Here is a 17,511-nt window from a genome sequence, read left to right as displayed (position 1 = left end):
TATAATTTCCACCATCTAATGGTTAATCAGGGTCCTAAATGGTCTGTTTGAAACAGATTTGCCTTTCCTCTTGATTGGTGAAGCATAGCTTTGCTTCATTTATAAGCATATACAAGGCTTCTAGTGAGACTCTGGGAAAACAAAATCTAATTTAGACATATGCAGCCATGGCACAAATTGGCACATAAACGACATACCCCATGTAAAAAAATTCAAAAATATATGACATTTGCCATATTTTTTCCAGCCCAATATCATAACCTACCACATGATTTACAGATAACTTATGAGTTTATTTAGCGAATGCTGGCAAATACAGAAAATAGACAGACCACACACTGTCACTTGGGGCAGAGCACTGAGCAGTCAAGCAGTCACTACCTGTTGCTGTCAAACCAATCAGCTATTTACATGGTCAGGAGGGAACAAGGGAAGTATCCAATCACCTGCCTTTTGTGTGAGCAAATGAGCCAATCAGAGGTGTAATTTAGGGGCTGCTGTTGCTGTAGTGAGGCAGGCAGGAGAGTGAGTCATCATTTGTGTGGGGCTTATTTTAGAGCATTGCTCTATCAGGAAGTGTCTGTTTTGTGTGTCTCTCTCTCTCTCTCTCTATGTGTGTGACTGACTGTGTCTTGAGATTCCTGACGTTTAATCCTAGTAGTTCTACAAGCTTCCCACAATAAATTGGGTGAATTTTGGCCCATTCCTGACAGAGCTGGTGTAACGGAGTCAGGTTTGTAGGCCTCCTTGCTTGCACACACCTTTTCAGTTCTGCCCACAAATTTTCTATAGGATTGAGGTCAGGGCTTTGTGATGGCCACTCCAATACCTTGACTGTGCTGTCCTTATGCCATTTTGTCACAAATTTGGAAGTATGCTTGGAGTTGTTGTCCATTTGGAAGACCCAAGCTTAAACTTCCTGACTGATATCTTGATGTTGCTTCAATATATCCAAATAATATTCCTCCCTCATGATGCCATTTATTATGTGAGGGGCACCAGTCCCTCCTGCAGCAAAGCACCCCCACAACATGATACTGCCACCCCCATGTTTCACGGTTGGGATGGTGTTCTTCGGCTTGCAAGCCTCCCCCCTTTTCCTCCAAACATAACGATGTTCATCCTGGCCAAATAGTTTTATTTTTGTTTCATCAGACCAGAGGGCATTTTCCAAAAAGTACAATCTTTGTCCCCATGTGCAGTTGCAAACCATAGTCTGGCTTCTTCCTTCTTCCTCAATATAGGATAGTTTTACTGTGGATATAGATACTTTTGTACCAGTTTCCTCCAGCATCTTCACAAGGTCTTTTGCTGTTCTGGGATTGATTTGCACTTTTCACACCAAAGTACGTTCATCACTAGGAGACAGAACATGTCTCCTTCCTGAGCGGTATGACAGCTGCGTGGTCCCATGGTGTTTATACTTGGGTACGGTTGTGTGTACAGATGAACGTGATACTTTCAGGCGTTTGAAAATTGCTCCCAAGGATGAACCAGACTTGTGGAGGTCTGCAATTCTTTTTCTGAGGTCTTGGCAGATTTCTTTTGATTTTCCCATGATGTCAAGCAAAGAGGCTCTGAGTTTGACGGTAGGCCTTGAAATACATCCACAGGTACACCTTCGATTGACCCAAATGATGTCAATTAGCCTATCAGAAGCTTCTAAAGCCATGACATCATTTTATGGAATTTTCCAAGCTGTTTAAAGGCACAGTCAACTTAGTTTATGTAAACTTCTGACCCACTGGAATTGTGATACAGTGAAATAATCTGTCTGTAAACAGTTACAAATTACTTGTCATGCTCAAAGTAGATGTACTAACTGACATGCCAAAACTCTAGTTTGTTAACAAGTCATTTGTGGAGTGGTTGAAAAACAAGTTTTAATGACTCCAACCTAAGTGTATGTAAACTTCCGACTTCAACTGTATACAAAACATTTTAGAACACCTTGTCTTTCCATTTCATAGACTGACTAGGGGAATCCAGGTGAACGCTATGATCCATTACTTAAATCAACTTCAATCAGTGTCGATGAAGGAGAGGAGACCGGTTGAAGAAGGAGTTATGAGTGTAATTATGCCGTTCAGAGGGTTTATTGGCAAGACAAACGGGGGATTTGAACGGGGTATGGTAGTAGTTGACAGGCGCACCAGTTCGGGTCAAGAACTGCAACACTGCTGGGCTTTTCATGCTCAACAGTTTCCGATGTGTATAAAGAATGGTCCAACACCCAAAGGACATTAAGCCAACTTGACACAACTGTGGGAAGCATTGGCGTCAACATGTTCCACGGGGATGCTGGCACGCTTTTGACACCTTGTAGAGTACATACCCAGACAAATTGAGGCTGTTCTGAGGGCAAAAGGGAGGACTGGGGGAGGGCTAGCAACTCAATATTAGGACGCTGTTCTTAATGTATTATACACTGTAAATGTGATCATTCTTTTCGTGGTTCATTGAAGACATCTGCAGCGACGGATTCATAGAGAAAGTGTGATATCCCATTGCCCTCACTAGAACAGTCATCTGTTCCTCTGTTGTCCTGCCAAGAAAAACAACTATCTGACTCCCTTGATGTTAAGTCTAGCTTGTGTCTCTCTGCCAGATCATACAGTAACTGTTTTTCTTCTTTTTTTCCTCTCTCTCTCACTGTCTGTCTGGCCTGCTTAGTCACACAGCAAGGCCTGGGTTGTTTTCATTAGGCACACAATGGAAAATATGTTTTGCAACGGATTACGAAAATGTGCCTTTCTTTTTGCTCCAGGTAGCCCCTCAGCATTTCAGTCCATTTTCTTCCGTTTGGTGCCTAATGAACAAGAACCATGTTACATTGTGATCACACCAAAGGAATTGATACATGCTTCTAACCTCCTCGGCCCACTGCCCCTAGTCTGACTCATACTCTAAATGTGTGTGTGTGTTTGTTTGTTTGTTTGTTTGTTTGTTACAGAAGGACGAGGTGTATCTCAACCTGGTTCTGGACTACGTTCCTGAGACTGTGTACAGAGTTGCTAGACACTACAGCCGAGCCAAGCAGACCCTCCCCATGGTCTATGTGAAGGTAAGACCCCCTTGAGTCTATTACTTCATCAAGAGACTGCTCTCCATGTTCATTTAGATCAGTGTTTCTCAACTGCAGTCGAGCACCCAACATCACACATTTTTGTTGTAGCCCCGGACAAAAATACCCGATTCAACTCATCGAGGGCTTGATGATTAGTTGACAAGTTGAATCTGATGATCTTGTCCAGACCTTTAATAAAATGTGTATTGTTTGAGGACTGGAGTTGAGAAACACTGGCTTAGATGCAAAATGTGGTAGACCTCGGTCAAATGCAAACGTCAAATACTTGAGCTGCTCTTTAGTTTGCCCAGTATAGGGCCTTCTAACTGGCGCAGCGGTCTAACTCACTGCATCGCAGAGCGAGAGGCGTCACTACAGACCCGTGTTCGGTCCCAGGCTTTGACGCGACCGGGAGACACAAGGGGTCGCACAATTGGCCCACTGGGTTGGCTGGCCTAAATGTCCTTGTCCCATCGCGCTCTAGCGACTCCTTGTGGTGGGTCTAGTGCATGCACGCTGACTTCGGTCGCCAGTTGTAGGGTGTTTCCTCTGACACATTGGTGCTTTTTTGGTCAAGTGTGAAGTGTGTCAAGAAGCAATACGGCTTGGCGGCATCGTGTTTCGGAGGACGCATGGCTATCGACCTTCGCCTATCCCAAGTCCGTACAGGAGTTGCACCGATGGGACAAGACTGTAACCACCAATTGGGGAGAAAAAGGGGTCAAAATAGAAGTGTTTGCCCGGTACTGTAGAACCTACAGAATAGTCCCACGCAGTGTGTGGTGGTGGGATGGTTGTGTCTGGCCAGGCAGACGGACTCCTTTGGGCATTTCCCTCCCATCCTCCTCACCATGCTGTCCTGCGTCATCGTGCAGCGGCCAGTTGAGATGTCGTCAGTGGCCTTATTATAGCGCCCCCGCTGTCTCTGCCTTTCCAACTTGCCACTTAAGGAAGCGGAAGTAGTGGTATAAACAAAGGACTGGAGTCTGAGCCAGGGCCCGCTAGCTGGGGCTTTCTGGGGGATTTGAACACTGGCACACTGTTATTTTTAGCACATTGAATACGAGGGAGCAGGAATTGCCTCTACTCTATAGGCCTACCACTCATGTCACTATGTGTAGCTAGCTTAGCGCATGTACTAAGTTGTGTGTGTCCACATCTTTCTCTGCAGATGTACATGTACCAGCTCTTCCGGAGCTTGGCCTACATCCATTCCTTTGGGATCTGCCATCGGGACATCAAGCCCCAGAACCTGCTGCTGGACCCGGAGACAGCCGTGCTCAAGCTCTGTGACTTTGGCAGGTGGGCTGGAACATTTGAAATACAATGGAGCCATATTGATGGAGGAAGCCCTGATTTGACAGCTAGTAATGTTTTCAGACATAGACCCAACCTAGCCCAGCTCATAGAATATAATTACTAGAATGGACAAAGCCCCTCAGGCTCACACAACAACAATTTGCTGTGGTCTGGGCCTGAGTTCTAGCTGTGTCTGAAAACGTTACTTGCTTCGTTACCCTGCTTCCTCCATCCCTTTTTCCTTTGAGAGGAATTGAGGAAACTACTAATTGGTATACATAAAAGAAAAAGCTGTTTCAAGTCTCAAATCCTCCTTTTGACTGTCCTTACCCACCATCTTTCCTTCCTGCCTTCCTTCCTTCCTTCCTTCCTTGGTTATCTTTGGCAGTGCGAAGCAGCTGGTCCGTGGTGAGCCCAATGTGTCCTACATCTGCTCACGGTACTACAGAGCCCCAGAGCTCATCTTTGGGGCCACTGACTACACCTCCAGCATAGGTACGCTTCTACTACTAACGCCTTACACTGACTACACCTCCCACTACCAACACCTTACACTGACTACACCTCCCACTACTAGTGTGTGTGTGTGTCCTCACAGTATTTCTCCATCCTCTGCAGATGTATGGTCCGCTGGCTGTGTTCTAGCAGAACTGTTGCTAGGGCAACCCATTTTTCCCGGTGACAGTGGGGTGGATCAGCTGGTGGAGATCATCAAGGTAAAAACACCTGCCTTCAAATGTCAACAGACAGACGGTAAGCCGGACCGTCACCCAAAGGAATGCACAGAGATACCGTGAAGAGATCTTGAGGCCCATTCTTGTGCCATTCATCTGCCGCCATCACCTCATGTTTCATCATAAGGCATGGCCCCATGTCACAAGGATCTGTACACAATTCCTGGATAACTGAAAATGCCCCAGTTCTTCCATGGCCTGCATACTCACCACACATGTTACCCATTGAGCATGTTTGGGATGCTCTGGGTCAACGTGTATGACGGCTCGTTCCAGTTCTCACCAATATCCAGCAACTTCGCACAGCCATTATAGAGGAGTGGGACAACATTCCACAGGCCACAATCAAAAGCCAACTATGGGAAGGAGATTTGTGCATGAGATATGTGCATAAGTTTAAATGGTGGTCACAGACACTGACTGGTTTTCTAATCCACGTCCCTACCTTTTATTTTAATGTATTTGTAAGCAGCACATGCATATCTGTATTCCCAGTCATGTGAAATCCATAGATTAGGGACTAATTTATTTATTTAAATGTCCTTATTTCCTTATATGATCTGTAACTTAGGTAAGTCTTTCACATTTTAGCATGCTGCGTTTATATTTTTGTTCAGTGTACATATTGTACATAAAATATTCGTTATATAGTGGCATATAAAACATTGAAACAAATTATTTTCAGGACTCACTCTTAAAATGAATGATCAAGCAAAACAAAACCTGTATGCGAATATTTGAAGATATCTCATTAATCACTTTTTTGTAAGTACATTTCCCAGTATTTATCCCTCAAGTTGACCCTAGAGCCTTCAAAAAGAAGCTAAACAAATGAAATGGTTGGTGGAAATATAATTTGCTTTTCTAAGCACTAAGGTTAAAATAAATGTGATATATTCTTTGCTATCTATGTTCTATGACTGAGTGGAATTTCTTTTGCTGAATTAAATTATATTTCCTATCACCCATTCTACATCCTGTATGTAGGGTGTGGCCAATCCAACTAGAATTTCAACTGATGAGTTGAATGGGAGTCAATTCCCAAATTCCGAATTAAGAACAACCATGGTGGCATTGTATCTAATGTAATGAGTGATTAACTTCTGTTTTGTGCTCAGTACACACCTGATACTTCAAATGTACATAGTTGTACGTATCGATGGGAAAACGGTTCCTCTGTCTCCGTGTCTCCCCAGGTTCTCGGCACTCCCACTCGGGAGCAGATCCGAGAGATGAATCCCAACTACACTGAGTTTAAGTTCCCTCAGATCAAGGCACACCCATGGACTAAGGTGAGTCAACAGGTACAGGAACCGTTTTTTACTATTTTAAAATCTGTCGCCTACATCTGAGTGTCTCTCTTTCTCTCTGTGTGTGTGTCCCGTCTTCAAATCTCACTCATGCATCAGTGAACCTCAGTGTTCTTGAGATGTTAAACACTCCCACGGTCACCAGCCCCAGGGGCAAGCAGAGGAACAGCAGTGTACGCACAAACCCTCACATAAGAGCTCGTTCTAGAATCTGCAGGTTGAACAGCATGTGCAGGACTCCCAATGTGCCGCACCACATTGGTGGCAAAAGGGACAGCTGGTCCAAATTCGCTGCCTATTGCGCTCCCCATAGGCTCTAACCCTTCAGTGTTTCCACATCTGAAGGGTTGGCTAAGTATCCCACATTACAAATCTGCACACATCGAAGGGTTACATGCTGACCACACCGCTCGCGTCGCTAAATAAATGTACACGTGCAGGTTATTCAATCATTGCACCCACACTGCACGCGCGCGTCATCGAGGGCTGCATGGCCAGGCGAGGTTGAGTTTGATATTTCAACCTGCGTGTCCTGATCGCTTCTGGTGTGGGTGAACAAAATCAGCTTTCACACATGCGCCAGTGCAGTTTGGTCAGCATGTTAGGGATACAGGTAGGGAGCTAATTGGGACCGGAATATTTGTCCCACGGTTTTACACCAGCTCTCCCCTCTGCAAGAGACAATTTATGCTTGATCTGAAAATGTGGTCGGAGATGCCGTTTGGGAGGTGTGGCCAAATTGAGCTCCGTACCGCATCTCTTTGCGCATCTCAAATTCTGTAACAATGCGGAGGGCTCCGTATGGCTCCGCATTGACATGATTGGTTGACGGTAGGTGAGGGCGGGAGGTCCTGTATAAACACAAACTCACTTCCTTCAAAACAGCTTTGGGCTGCTCGGTGAAGCGCAAGAAGTGTGAATGCCCTGACTTCTGCAGTGGCCATATCACCGTAAATGCTGCACGGCCAATGCCAAGATCGGGATTGACCATGCAGCACCTTTAAGATATGTTTACACTCCCTCTGGTGGTGTTCTTCTGCACTGCACTGTCCTCTGGCCTGTGAGTTTCTGAATAAAAGTGAATCTACGAGACATTTTTGGTCCCACTTTAAACAGTCACTTCAAAGGTTTAACGAAGCCTTTATAAACCCTTTATAAATGCTTCAGAATCAATTCATAGGATTATGCCACATTTGGCAAAACACGATGTAAGAACCATATATAGATATATCTGGTTATATAGATATGTCTTGTCTATATATGCAGTGCTTATGAAGACTTAAAGAATGCTAAGTAAGGCTTTGTAAAATTGTTTAAAGTGTGGAGCAAGATTGTAAAACCCTGTCAGGATTTTGCACAGGCACTGTATAATGTTTAGCAGGTGTAGGGTGAAGTTGTCTTTGGATGCTGATCTTTGGTCAGTTTTGCATATTCCCCACTAATGCTTAAGGCTAGGATTGGGGGAAGCTGATCCTAGATCTGTACCTAGGGTAATCTTCACCCAGGAGCTTTAGCTGACGTGTCACCTCTAACCTGTGTCATTGACCGGTTTCAGCCTTGTGTGATTGGCTCTCAGGTGTTCCGGCCGCGCACGCCCCCTGAGGCCATCGCTCTGTGCTCGCGTCTGCTGGAGTACACGCCCACAGCGCGCTTCACGCCCCTGGAGGCCTGTGCCCACACCTTTTTCGACGAGCTCCGGGACCCCAACCTCAAGCTGCCCAACGGGCGCGAGAAGCCCCTGCTCTTCAACTTCTCCACACAGGGTATGGATGGAGCTCATACACAGCTCTGTATCTCCTACAGAATTACTAGAACGGACAAAGACCCTCAGACCACTGCAATTTGACTGGAACACTCATGGAGACCACTCAATATGGATGCCAGTCGACTCATCACAGAACTTTGACTTGAATAGGAATTGTATTTCTATACATGCCAAATCTGACTACTGATTAGCATGGTGGTTGGTAAAGGGGAATGTGACTATTAGTCCATTAGATGATTATGATTGTAAATTGTCACTATTCCTTGCTGCTTTGTAATGCAGGGCTTCCTCGTAAAAGAGGCCTTAGTCTCAATGGGACTTCCCCTGGTAAAATAAAGGCTAATTATGCTATGATGGTGAATGTGAAAGTTGGGCCTGTAGTTTTAGGCCAAATGGTAGAATGTGTGTCTATAGGTAACTGTATTTGGGTAGTTGGGTCTGTGGTTGTAAATGGTAGAATGTGTGTCTATAGGTAACTGTATTTGGGTAGTTGGGTCTGTGGTTGTAAATGGTAGAATGTGTGTCTATAGGTAACTGTATTTGGGTAGTTGGGTCTGTGGTTGTAAATGGTAGAATGTGTGTCTATAGGTAACTGTATTTGGGTAGTTGGGTCTGTGGTTGTAAATGGTAGAATGTGTGTCTATAGGTAACTGTATTTGGGTAGTTGGGTCTGTGGTTGTAAATGGTAGAATGTGTGTCTATAGGTAACTGTATTTGGGTAGTTGGGTCTGTGGTTGTAAATGGTAGAATGTGTGTCTATAGGTAACTGTATTTGGGTAGTTGGGTCTGTGGTTGTAAATGGTAGAATGTGTGTCTATAGGTAACTGTATTTGGGTAGTTGGGTCTGTGGTTGTAAATGGTAGAATGTGTGTCTATAGGTAACTAGTTGGGTCTGTGGTTGTAAATGGTAGAATGTGTGTCTATAGGTAACTGTAGTTGGGTCTGGGGTTGTAAATGGTAGAATGTGTGTCTATAGGTAACTGTAGTTGGGTCTGTGGTTGTATATGGTAGAATGTGTGTCTATAGGTAACTGTAGTTGGGTCTGGGGTTGTAAATGGTAGAATGTGTGTCTATAGGTAACTGTAGTTGGGTCTGTGGTTGTATATGGTAGAATGTGTGTCTATAGGTAACTGTAGTTGGGTCTGTGGTTGTATATGGTAGAATGTGTGTCTATAGGTAACTGTAGTTGGGTCTGTGGTTGTAAATGGTAGAATGTGTGTCTATAGGTAACTGTATTTGGGTCTGTGGTTGTAAATGGTAGAATGTGTGTCTATAGGTAACTGTAGTTGGGTCTGTGGTTGTAAATGGTAGAATGTGTGTCTATAGGTAACTGTAGTTGGGTCTGTGGTTGTAAATGGTAGAATGTGTGTCTATAGGTAACTGTAGTTGGGTCTGTGGTTGTAAATGGTAGAATGTGTGTCTATAGGTAACTGTAGTTGGGTCTGTGGTTGTAAATGGTAGAATGTGTGTCTATAGGTAACTGTAGTTGGGTCTGTGGTTGTAAATGGTAGAATGTGTGTCTATAGGTAACTGTAGTTGGGTCTGTGGTTGTAAATGGTAGAATGTGTGTCTATAGGTAACTGTATTTGGGTCTGTGGTTGTAAATGGTAGAATGTGTGTCTATAGGTAACTGTATTTGGGTCTGTGGTTGTAAATGGTAGAATGTGTGTCTATAGGTAACTGTAGTTGGGTCTGTGGTTGTAAATGGTAGAATGTGTGTCTATAGGTAACTGTAGTTGGGTCTGTGGTTGTAAATGGTAGAATGTGTGTCTATAGGTAACTGTAGTTGGGTCTGTGGTTGTAAATGGTAGAATGTGTGTCTATAGGTAACTGTATTTGGGTCTGTGGTTGTAAATGGTAGAATGTGTGTCTATAGGTAACTGTATTTGGGTCTGTGGTTGTAAATGGTAGAATGTGTGTCTATAGGTAACTGTAGTTGGGTCTGTGGTTGTAAATGGTAGAATGTGTGTCTATAGGTAACTGTAGTTGGGTCTGTGGTTGTAAATGGTAGAATGTGTGTCTATAGGTAACTGTAGTTGGGTCTGTGGTTGTAAATGGTAGAATGTGGTTGTATTCTGACTCTCCACCCTTCTCACAAAGTTTTCACTTTCACACTTCTTGTCGTGGATGTGACATTGTTGGAAACGCCCTCTATTCACTATTTATACCAATCCAACTCTTTTAAATCCATGATGGGAGTGTGCAAATTTGGTCCATATCCATAGAATGTGACTTGGTGAATTTGAGGATGGTGATTGATTAGGATGTGATCATAGTGAACAAATGCTGTGACTCCGGTAGGATGGTGATTGATTACGATGTGATCATAGTGAACGTATGCTGTGACTCCGGTAGGATGGTGGTGAATGTGATAGTCGGCTCTGTAGTTGTAAATTTAAGATGTGCTGTCTATCTGTAGGTGATTTTGTCTGACGTGGTGTTTCTTTCTCTGCTTCCCCAGAGTTGTCCAGTAACCCCTCCTTAGCCTCCATCCTCATCCCCGCCCACGCCCGGAATCAGCCCGGGGCCTTCACTCCTAACAACGCCTCCGCACCCTCAGGTCATTACACCCCCCACCCCCCTGTCTCTCTCTCACCCTTTCTCTCTGTCTCTCTCTCACCCTGTCTCTCTCTGTCTCTCCCACTATTGCCATTCCTAAATCAACCTCTAGACACGTTTGTAGATCTGACAGGGTTGGATAGGTGTAAACTAGGGTTCTTGTGGCAGGGGCTATGGGTCAGTGGAGGATTGGGAACTTCTCTCTCTTATGTCCTCACCCTCACCTCTCACTACTCCTGGCGAGTCTCTCTTCTCAGTACTAACCAGGGCCCGTGTTCACAATGCGTCCCAGAGTATAGCGCCTAGAGTGCTGATTTAGGACCAGATTTCCCCTTTAGAAAATAACGAATAACATGATATGGAAAGAGTGGACCTGATCCCAGATCAGCGCTGTTACTCTGGGACGCTTTGTGAATATGGGCCAAGAGCTCTCCTCATTAAGGGCAAGTTGTGTAACGTACTGCTTCCATTTCCAGATGCCAACAGCGGAGACCGTGGCCATACCACCAATGCTGCCTCCGCCTCCAACGCCTCCACCTGAGACCTTCCTGACCCCGCTGCCCATGCCCGAGCTCCTGGACAACAACAGTGGCATGGCGGCACACCAACCAATTAATAAAGCAAAGCAAGAAAACTGACGCCCGAAAAGATGAACAACAAGGAAAACCGAATCGGAACTTTGTTATTCCCCTACCACCTCCACCCTCTCCTCTCCCATCGTTTTAATGTTTGTTTATTTATTTGTATAAAAAGGACAACCGTGATACGTTCTCAGAGCTGCTCTTCATCTTTCTGTACTTTGAAGAGGAGGGGACCGGGTGTGTTGAGTGTAGAGATAATGTATAGCTATATAAGTATACAAAAGTACTCTGACGTGTTAGTTTCCATGGACAATCTTCTTTTTATCGTATGCTAGATAGTCATCCCACTCTCTCTGTGTAGGAGAGGCCTCTACTTGCGTCCTGCAACAGCCTTACGTTCAGACTGTGGCCCCTCGGGGCCCCTGTCGACCCCTTCCCACCCATTCATACATATACATCTGAGGACCTTGATGACGTCGCAACTTTTAATGGTTGACCTCGATATCTGTGTCTGTGTTCAATGTACACATAAACAATTGATATATTGTAGAATTGTGTCAGCTAATTTCTCTCCCACTTCAGAAATCACACTCCTGCTATGCAGCACCATTTTTAGATTCTGCTCGTAGGGCAACAGTTGTCTCGCAACTCCGCACGTTTTTTGGGTACGTCCCCCTTTTAGCTCTGAGAAACGGTGCATAAATGAGTTTTACTGCGTTTTTCCCCTAAGGGTTATGCCGTACCGACAAAACTTTGCCAGAACAGACCTAAGAGCAAGAAAGAGATTCTGTCTCGTGATTTCAATGAAGACCAGGACCTCTATTACCTTTCCTGTTGCTTGTCAGATAGACATTATGACTAGTAAAGCCTGGCATTGTTCTGTTTCTTGTTAGTGGGTGGGTTTCGAGGACTGGCTATGAAGGATGCTTGGATGCGGGCGTATGATTGCATTTCCTCACAATCTTTTGTTACCATTCTGTGTCCGAATGTTCCCTATAATTTAGTGCACTACTTTTGACCACAGTCCACATAGTGAGGGAAAAAAGTATTTGATCCCCTGCTGATTTTGTACGTTTGCCACTGACAAAGAAATGATCAGTCTATCATTTTAATGGTAGGTTTATTCGAACAGTGAGAGAGAGAATAACAACAAAAAAATCCAGAAAACACATGTCAAAAATGTTATAAATTGATTTGCATTTTAATGAGGGAAATAAGTATTTGACCCCTCTGCAAAACATGACTTAGTACTTGGTGGCAAAACCCTTGTTGGCAATCACAGAGGTCAGACGTTTCTTGTAGTTGGCCACCAGGTTTGCACACATCTCAGGGGGGATTTTGTCCCACTCCTCTTTGCAGATGTTCTCCAAGTCATTAAGGTTTCGTGGCTGACATTTGGCAACTCGAACCTTCAGCTCCCTCCACAGATTTTCTATGGGATTAAGGTCTGGAGACTGGCTAGGCCACTCCAGGACCTTAATGTGCTTCTTCTTGAGCCACTCCTTTGTTGACTTGGCCGTGTGTTTTGGGTCATTGTCATGCCCATCCAAGACCCATTTTCAATGCCCTGGCTGAGGGAAAGAGGTTCTCACCCAAGATTGGATGGTACATGGCCCTGTCCATCGTCCCTTTGATGCGGTGAAGTTGTCCTGTACATTTAGCAGAAAAACACCCCCAAAGCATAATGTTTCCACCTCCATGTTTGACGGTGGGGATGGTGTTCTTGGGGTCATAGGCTGCATTCCTCCTCCTCCAAACACGGCGAGTTGAGTTGATGCCAAAGAGCTGCATTTTGGTCTCATCTGACCACAACACTTTCACCCAGTTGTCCTCTGAATTATTCAGATGTTCATTGGCAAACTTCAGATGGGCATGATTGTGCTTTCTTGGGCAGGGGGACCTTGCGGGTGCTGTAGGATTTCAGTCCTTCACGGCGTAGTGTGTTACCAATTATTTTCTTGGTGACTACGGTCCCAGCTGCCTTGAGATCATTGACAAGATCCTCCCTTGTAGTTCTGGGCTGATTCATCACCTTTCTCATGATCATTGCAACTCCACGAGGTGAGATCTTGCATGGAGTCCCAGGCCGAGGGAGATTGACAGTTCTTTTGTGTTTCTTCCATTTGCGAACAATAGCACCAACTGTTGTCACCTTCTCACCAAGCTGCTTGGTGATGATCTTGTAGCCCATTCCAGCCTTGTGTAGGTCTACAATCTTGTCCCTGACATCCTTGGAGAGCTCTTTGGTCTTGGCCATGGTGGAGAGTTTGGAATCTGATTGATTGCTTCTGTGGACAGGTGTCTTTTATACAGGTAACAAACTGAGATTAGGAGCACTCCCTTTAAGAGTGTGCTCCTAATCTCAGCTCTTTACCTGTATAAAAGACACCTGGGAGCCAGAAATCTTTCTGATTGAGAGTGGGTCAAATACTTATTTCCCTCATTAAAATGCAAATCAATTTATAACGTGCGTTTTTCTGGATTTGTTTTGTTATTCTGTCTCATTGTTCAAATAAAACTACCATTAAAATTATAGACGGATCATTTCTTTGTCAGTGGGCAAACATACAAAATCAGCAGGGGATCAAATACTTTTTTTTCCTTCACTGTAGCTCTGGGCAAAAGTAGTAGGGAATAGGGTGTCATTTCAGACGCAGCCCCCATGTCATTTTAAACCACTGTTGGAAGTCCTTCCTCATTCTGACTTCACCCTATCCTGCTCTTCTTTTACAACTGAAAGTCCTGCCATCCCATCCCTCAACACTTTGAAGACCTATACAAAAAGTACACACAAATGTGTTTGTATTTATGTTTGTAGATGCTCTTCACCAAACTGGCTTACGTGTGCGTGTCTTCCTGTGGTATGTATGTAAATAGGCAGACCCAAGAACTGTTAATGAGCAAAAACAACAAAAATGAATGATATAAAGAAGAATACAAAATGTTTAAAAAAACCATTCAGGTTAAAAGTTAGTGTAGTCAAACTAGATCAGCTTTGTTTTTTTTCCTCCAGACATATAGTTCAATCTCAACTGTACAGTAGGTGCCAGCTGTATCATTGTAAGAATAACCAGTAATGTATAGTGTATCTATAGGTTGGAGTGCCTTTGCTTCCACTCATTCTCTCCTCTCTTCCCCATGTCCCCTCCCTCCATGGTCCTACCTGGAGGTTCTGGTGTGAAATTGCCCTTATGCACAGATCTAGGATCAGCTTGGCCTCCCGAAATCCTAACCATAGTGGGGAAAGCGCAAAACTGACTCAAGACCAGCGTACAGGGCAACTTCACCCTATTCCTTCCTGGGGTGCTGTTGACTTCCCCTTTCCACCTCTCTGATCTTACATGTACCACAATTCACTGCAATAGCCAGTTGTCACACAGACCACACTCATCACATCATGTTTCTTTTTGTACGATTGTCTGTGTCTTTGACTTTCTCATTGTCTTTTTAAAGTGTCTGAGAAAATCATTCTCTTTCCAGGAAGGTTTGGGGTTTTAAAATGTGTTTTTATGGTTTTATGAGAGATGCGCATACAACCCCACACGGTTCTGGGGGGGAAGTCTTTGTCGTATTCAGTATTACTTTCTCAACTATGGCAATAAACAATTTGTCTGTAGGATTTGTGTCCACATTCTCAACAGCACTCTGGGAGAGATGTCATGTAGCACCAATCCTTCATGTTTTTTTTATTTACATTTTTTTAAGCATATATTTGAATGCTTGCTTGTAATATTTGCATCCGTAAATGTGTTGCTATCCAATCATCTGGCCTGTAAAACAAACAATGTTACCACTTGTGACTTTAAGGATAACATATGTACAAAACAATGTTTAAAAAAAACAATTATATGTATAAAAAAAAAGGTCTGGGTTATCTTCAATTTACAACAGAAAAAACTATATCATTACTACTACTTGAATGCCTCTGTGACTGAAATTTTGATTTCATTTTGAATATAAACCTTTTGTTCTGTGAAGGTATGCTTAATGTCCCCTCTCCCTGTAAATATTTCTGTCTGTGACTTGGTTCAGAGAAATAGTTACCTGGTACTGTAATTTGCATTAAATAAACAGTAGATTAGCCTGGAAATGAACACACTGTTGTGTCATGTTTTTGTGTGTCTGGTTTTGTTCTCATATGCTACCTGGGCTGTGTTTTAGAACAGAGAAAACATTGAAACTGGGTTACTTGTATGAGAAGGCACGTATTTGTTATTCCGTTGAAAAACATTTGTTGCTACGTTCCCTACTGAGCACGACCCTGTTAGCTCAAAGTTGGATGCGTTCCAGTAGAAAGTAGCCTATCCCGTGGTCCTGGCGACACACTTCTTTTGAGCCTACAGTTAAGATGTACATCTACCCCGGGTTGTGGCTTATGGTATTATAATATAGATAGTTGGACTCAGGTCTAAATTTCCCATTTTAAAATGGGGATTAACATGAAATACATTTCAAATGAACAAAATTCATTTCATTTTCAGATTTGACAAGTACATTACCTTGTTCCCTTAAATTCCTCTACCTTTCTGCAGTATTTACACATCCGCCTGAAAAATGTACATAAAATGTTTTTGAATCATTCATTTATTAAAGAACTACAGGTGTTTCTGGATTTGAGCAACTGCTGAACACAGTTGATTTGGATGGTTCTGGATACAAAATTACTTCCTTTTAACAGTACTGCTTCTTCAGTGGTCTGTTCAATCCAAAATACAAAAGAGTGGTCATTTCAGTTCTTAAAAAATGTACAAGTGACAGACTGCCGCTGATAACAATCGAATAAAGTTATTTTGCAGGTGTTGCGCGTTTTGTAAAATCATCATTTATTCTGCGCTCTGGCACACAGGCGAAAGTGCTCTGAAATTGGAGTAGATAGCCAGAGTGAATTTACGAACACACCCAATGTGACCTACCTGTGTTGAACTGCATGCCCTCATATTTAGACACTAATGTCGCCCCGCTCTATGGGTGGTAAATATTTGTAGCATCGCAGTCACAAAACCCAGGCATATAAACAAAAATACAAAACACAGTGGAATCTAAAGTAGTCTAATCCATGGACCTGAATGATGCGCTTCTTTTGAGCCCAAAATTGCAGGATGCTAAATTTCCATGCACAAGTTCATGGCTTATGGTATAATAGGCCTAATGTAGATGTTTACAACTTGATTATACAGTTGAAGTTGGAAGTTTAACACCTTAACCAAATACATTTAAACTCAGTTTTTCACAATTCCTGACATTTAATCCCAGTACAAATTCCCCTCAAACGTTTTGGGTAGCCTTCCACAAGCTTCCCACAGTAAGTTGGGTGAATTTTGGCCCATTCCTCCTGACAGAGCTGGTGTAACTGAGTCAGGTTTGTAGGCCTCCTTGCTCTCACACCCTTTTTCAGTTCTTCACACAAATGTTCAATATGATTGAGGTCAGGGCTTTGTGATGGCCACTTCAATACCTTGACTTTGTTGTCCTTAAGCCATTTTGACACAACAGCCTTTCAGGTTGTGTCGATATAGGGCTCGTTTAACTGTTGATATACAGTGCCTTGCGAAAGTATTCGGCCCCCTTGAACTTTGCGACCTTTTGCCACATTTCTGGCTTCAAACATAAATATATAAAACTGTATTTTTTTTTGAAGAATCAACAACAAGTGGGACTCAATCATGAAGTGGAACGACATTTATTGGATATTTCAAACTTTTTTAACAAATCAAAAACGGAAAAATTGGGCGTGCAAAATTATTCAGCCCCTTTACTTTCAGTGCAGCAAACTCTCTCCAGAAGTTCAGTGAGGATCTCTGAATGATCCAATGTTGACCTAAATGACTAATGATGATAAATACAATCCACCTGTGTGTAATCAAGTCTCCGTATAAATGCACCTGCACTGTGATAGTCTCAGAGGTCCGTTAAAAGCGCAGAGAGCATCATGAAGAACAAGGAACACACCAGGCAGGTCCGAGATACTGTTGTGAAGAAGTTTAAAGCCGGATTTGGATACAAAAAGATTTCCCAAGCTTTAAACATCCCAAGGAGCACTGTGCAAGCGATAATATTGAAATGGAAGGAGTATCAGACCACTGCAAATCTACCAAGACCTGGCCGTCCCTCTAAACTTTCAGCTCATACAAGGAGAAGACTGATCAGAGATGCAGCCAAGAGGCCCATGATCACTCTGGATGAACTGCAGAGATCT

General features: G+C 43.5%; 1 protein-coding gene across 4 annotated transcripts in view; it reads left to right on the top strand.

Annotated features, from left to right (window-relative positions):
• The window catches only part of LOC110527544 (glycogen synthase kinase-3 beta), a 48,149-nt gene extending 36,804 nt beyond the window's left edge, over nucleotides 1-11,345 (top strand). Inside the window, exons 4-11 of one of the 4 annotated variants that reach the window (XM_021608891.2) lie at nucleotides 2,954-3,064; nucleotides 4,239-4,369; nucleotides 4,755-4,861; nucleotides 4,985-5,082; nucleotides 6,297-6,404; nucleotides 7,987-8,173; nucleotides 10,637-10,735; nucleotides 11,211-11,345. In XM_021608891.2, coding sequence (XP_021464566.2) covers nucleotides 2,954-3,064; nucleotides 4,239-4,369; nucleotides 4,755-4,861; nucleotides 4,985-5,082; nucleotides 6,297-6,404; nucleotides 7,987-8,173; nucleotides 10,637-10,735; nucleotides 11,211-11,275 — 906 coding nt within the window. In that variant the 3' untranslated portion in view covers nucleotides 11,276-11,345. Of the gene's footprint in view, nucleotides 1-2,953; nucleotides 3,065-4,238; nucleotides 4,370-4,754; nucleotides 4,862-4,984; nucleotides 5,083-6,296; nucleotides 6,405-7,965; nucleotides 8,174-10,636; nucleotides 10,736-11,210 lie in introns of all 4 variants that reach the window. The other 3 variants (XM_021608889.2, XM_021608892.2, XM_021608890.2) reach the window with 3 other exon arrangements.
• Nucleotides 11,346-17,511: the final 6,166 nt, after the last annotated feature.

Source organism: Oncorhynchus mykiss, chromosome 7 (assembly GCF_013265735.2).
Source record: "Oncorhynchus mykiss isolate Arlee chromosome 7, USDA_OmykA_1.1, whole genome shotgun sequence".
NCBI lineage: Eukaryota > Metazoa > Chordata > Actinopteri > Salmoniformes > Salmonidae > Oncorhynchus > Oncorhynchus mykiss.
The sequence above is the reverse complement of the archived record's forward strand: the minus strand, read 5'-3'. Positions and strand labels throughout refer to the sequence as shown.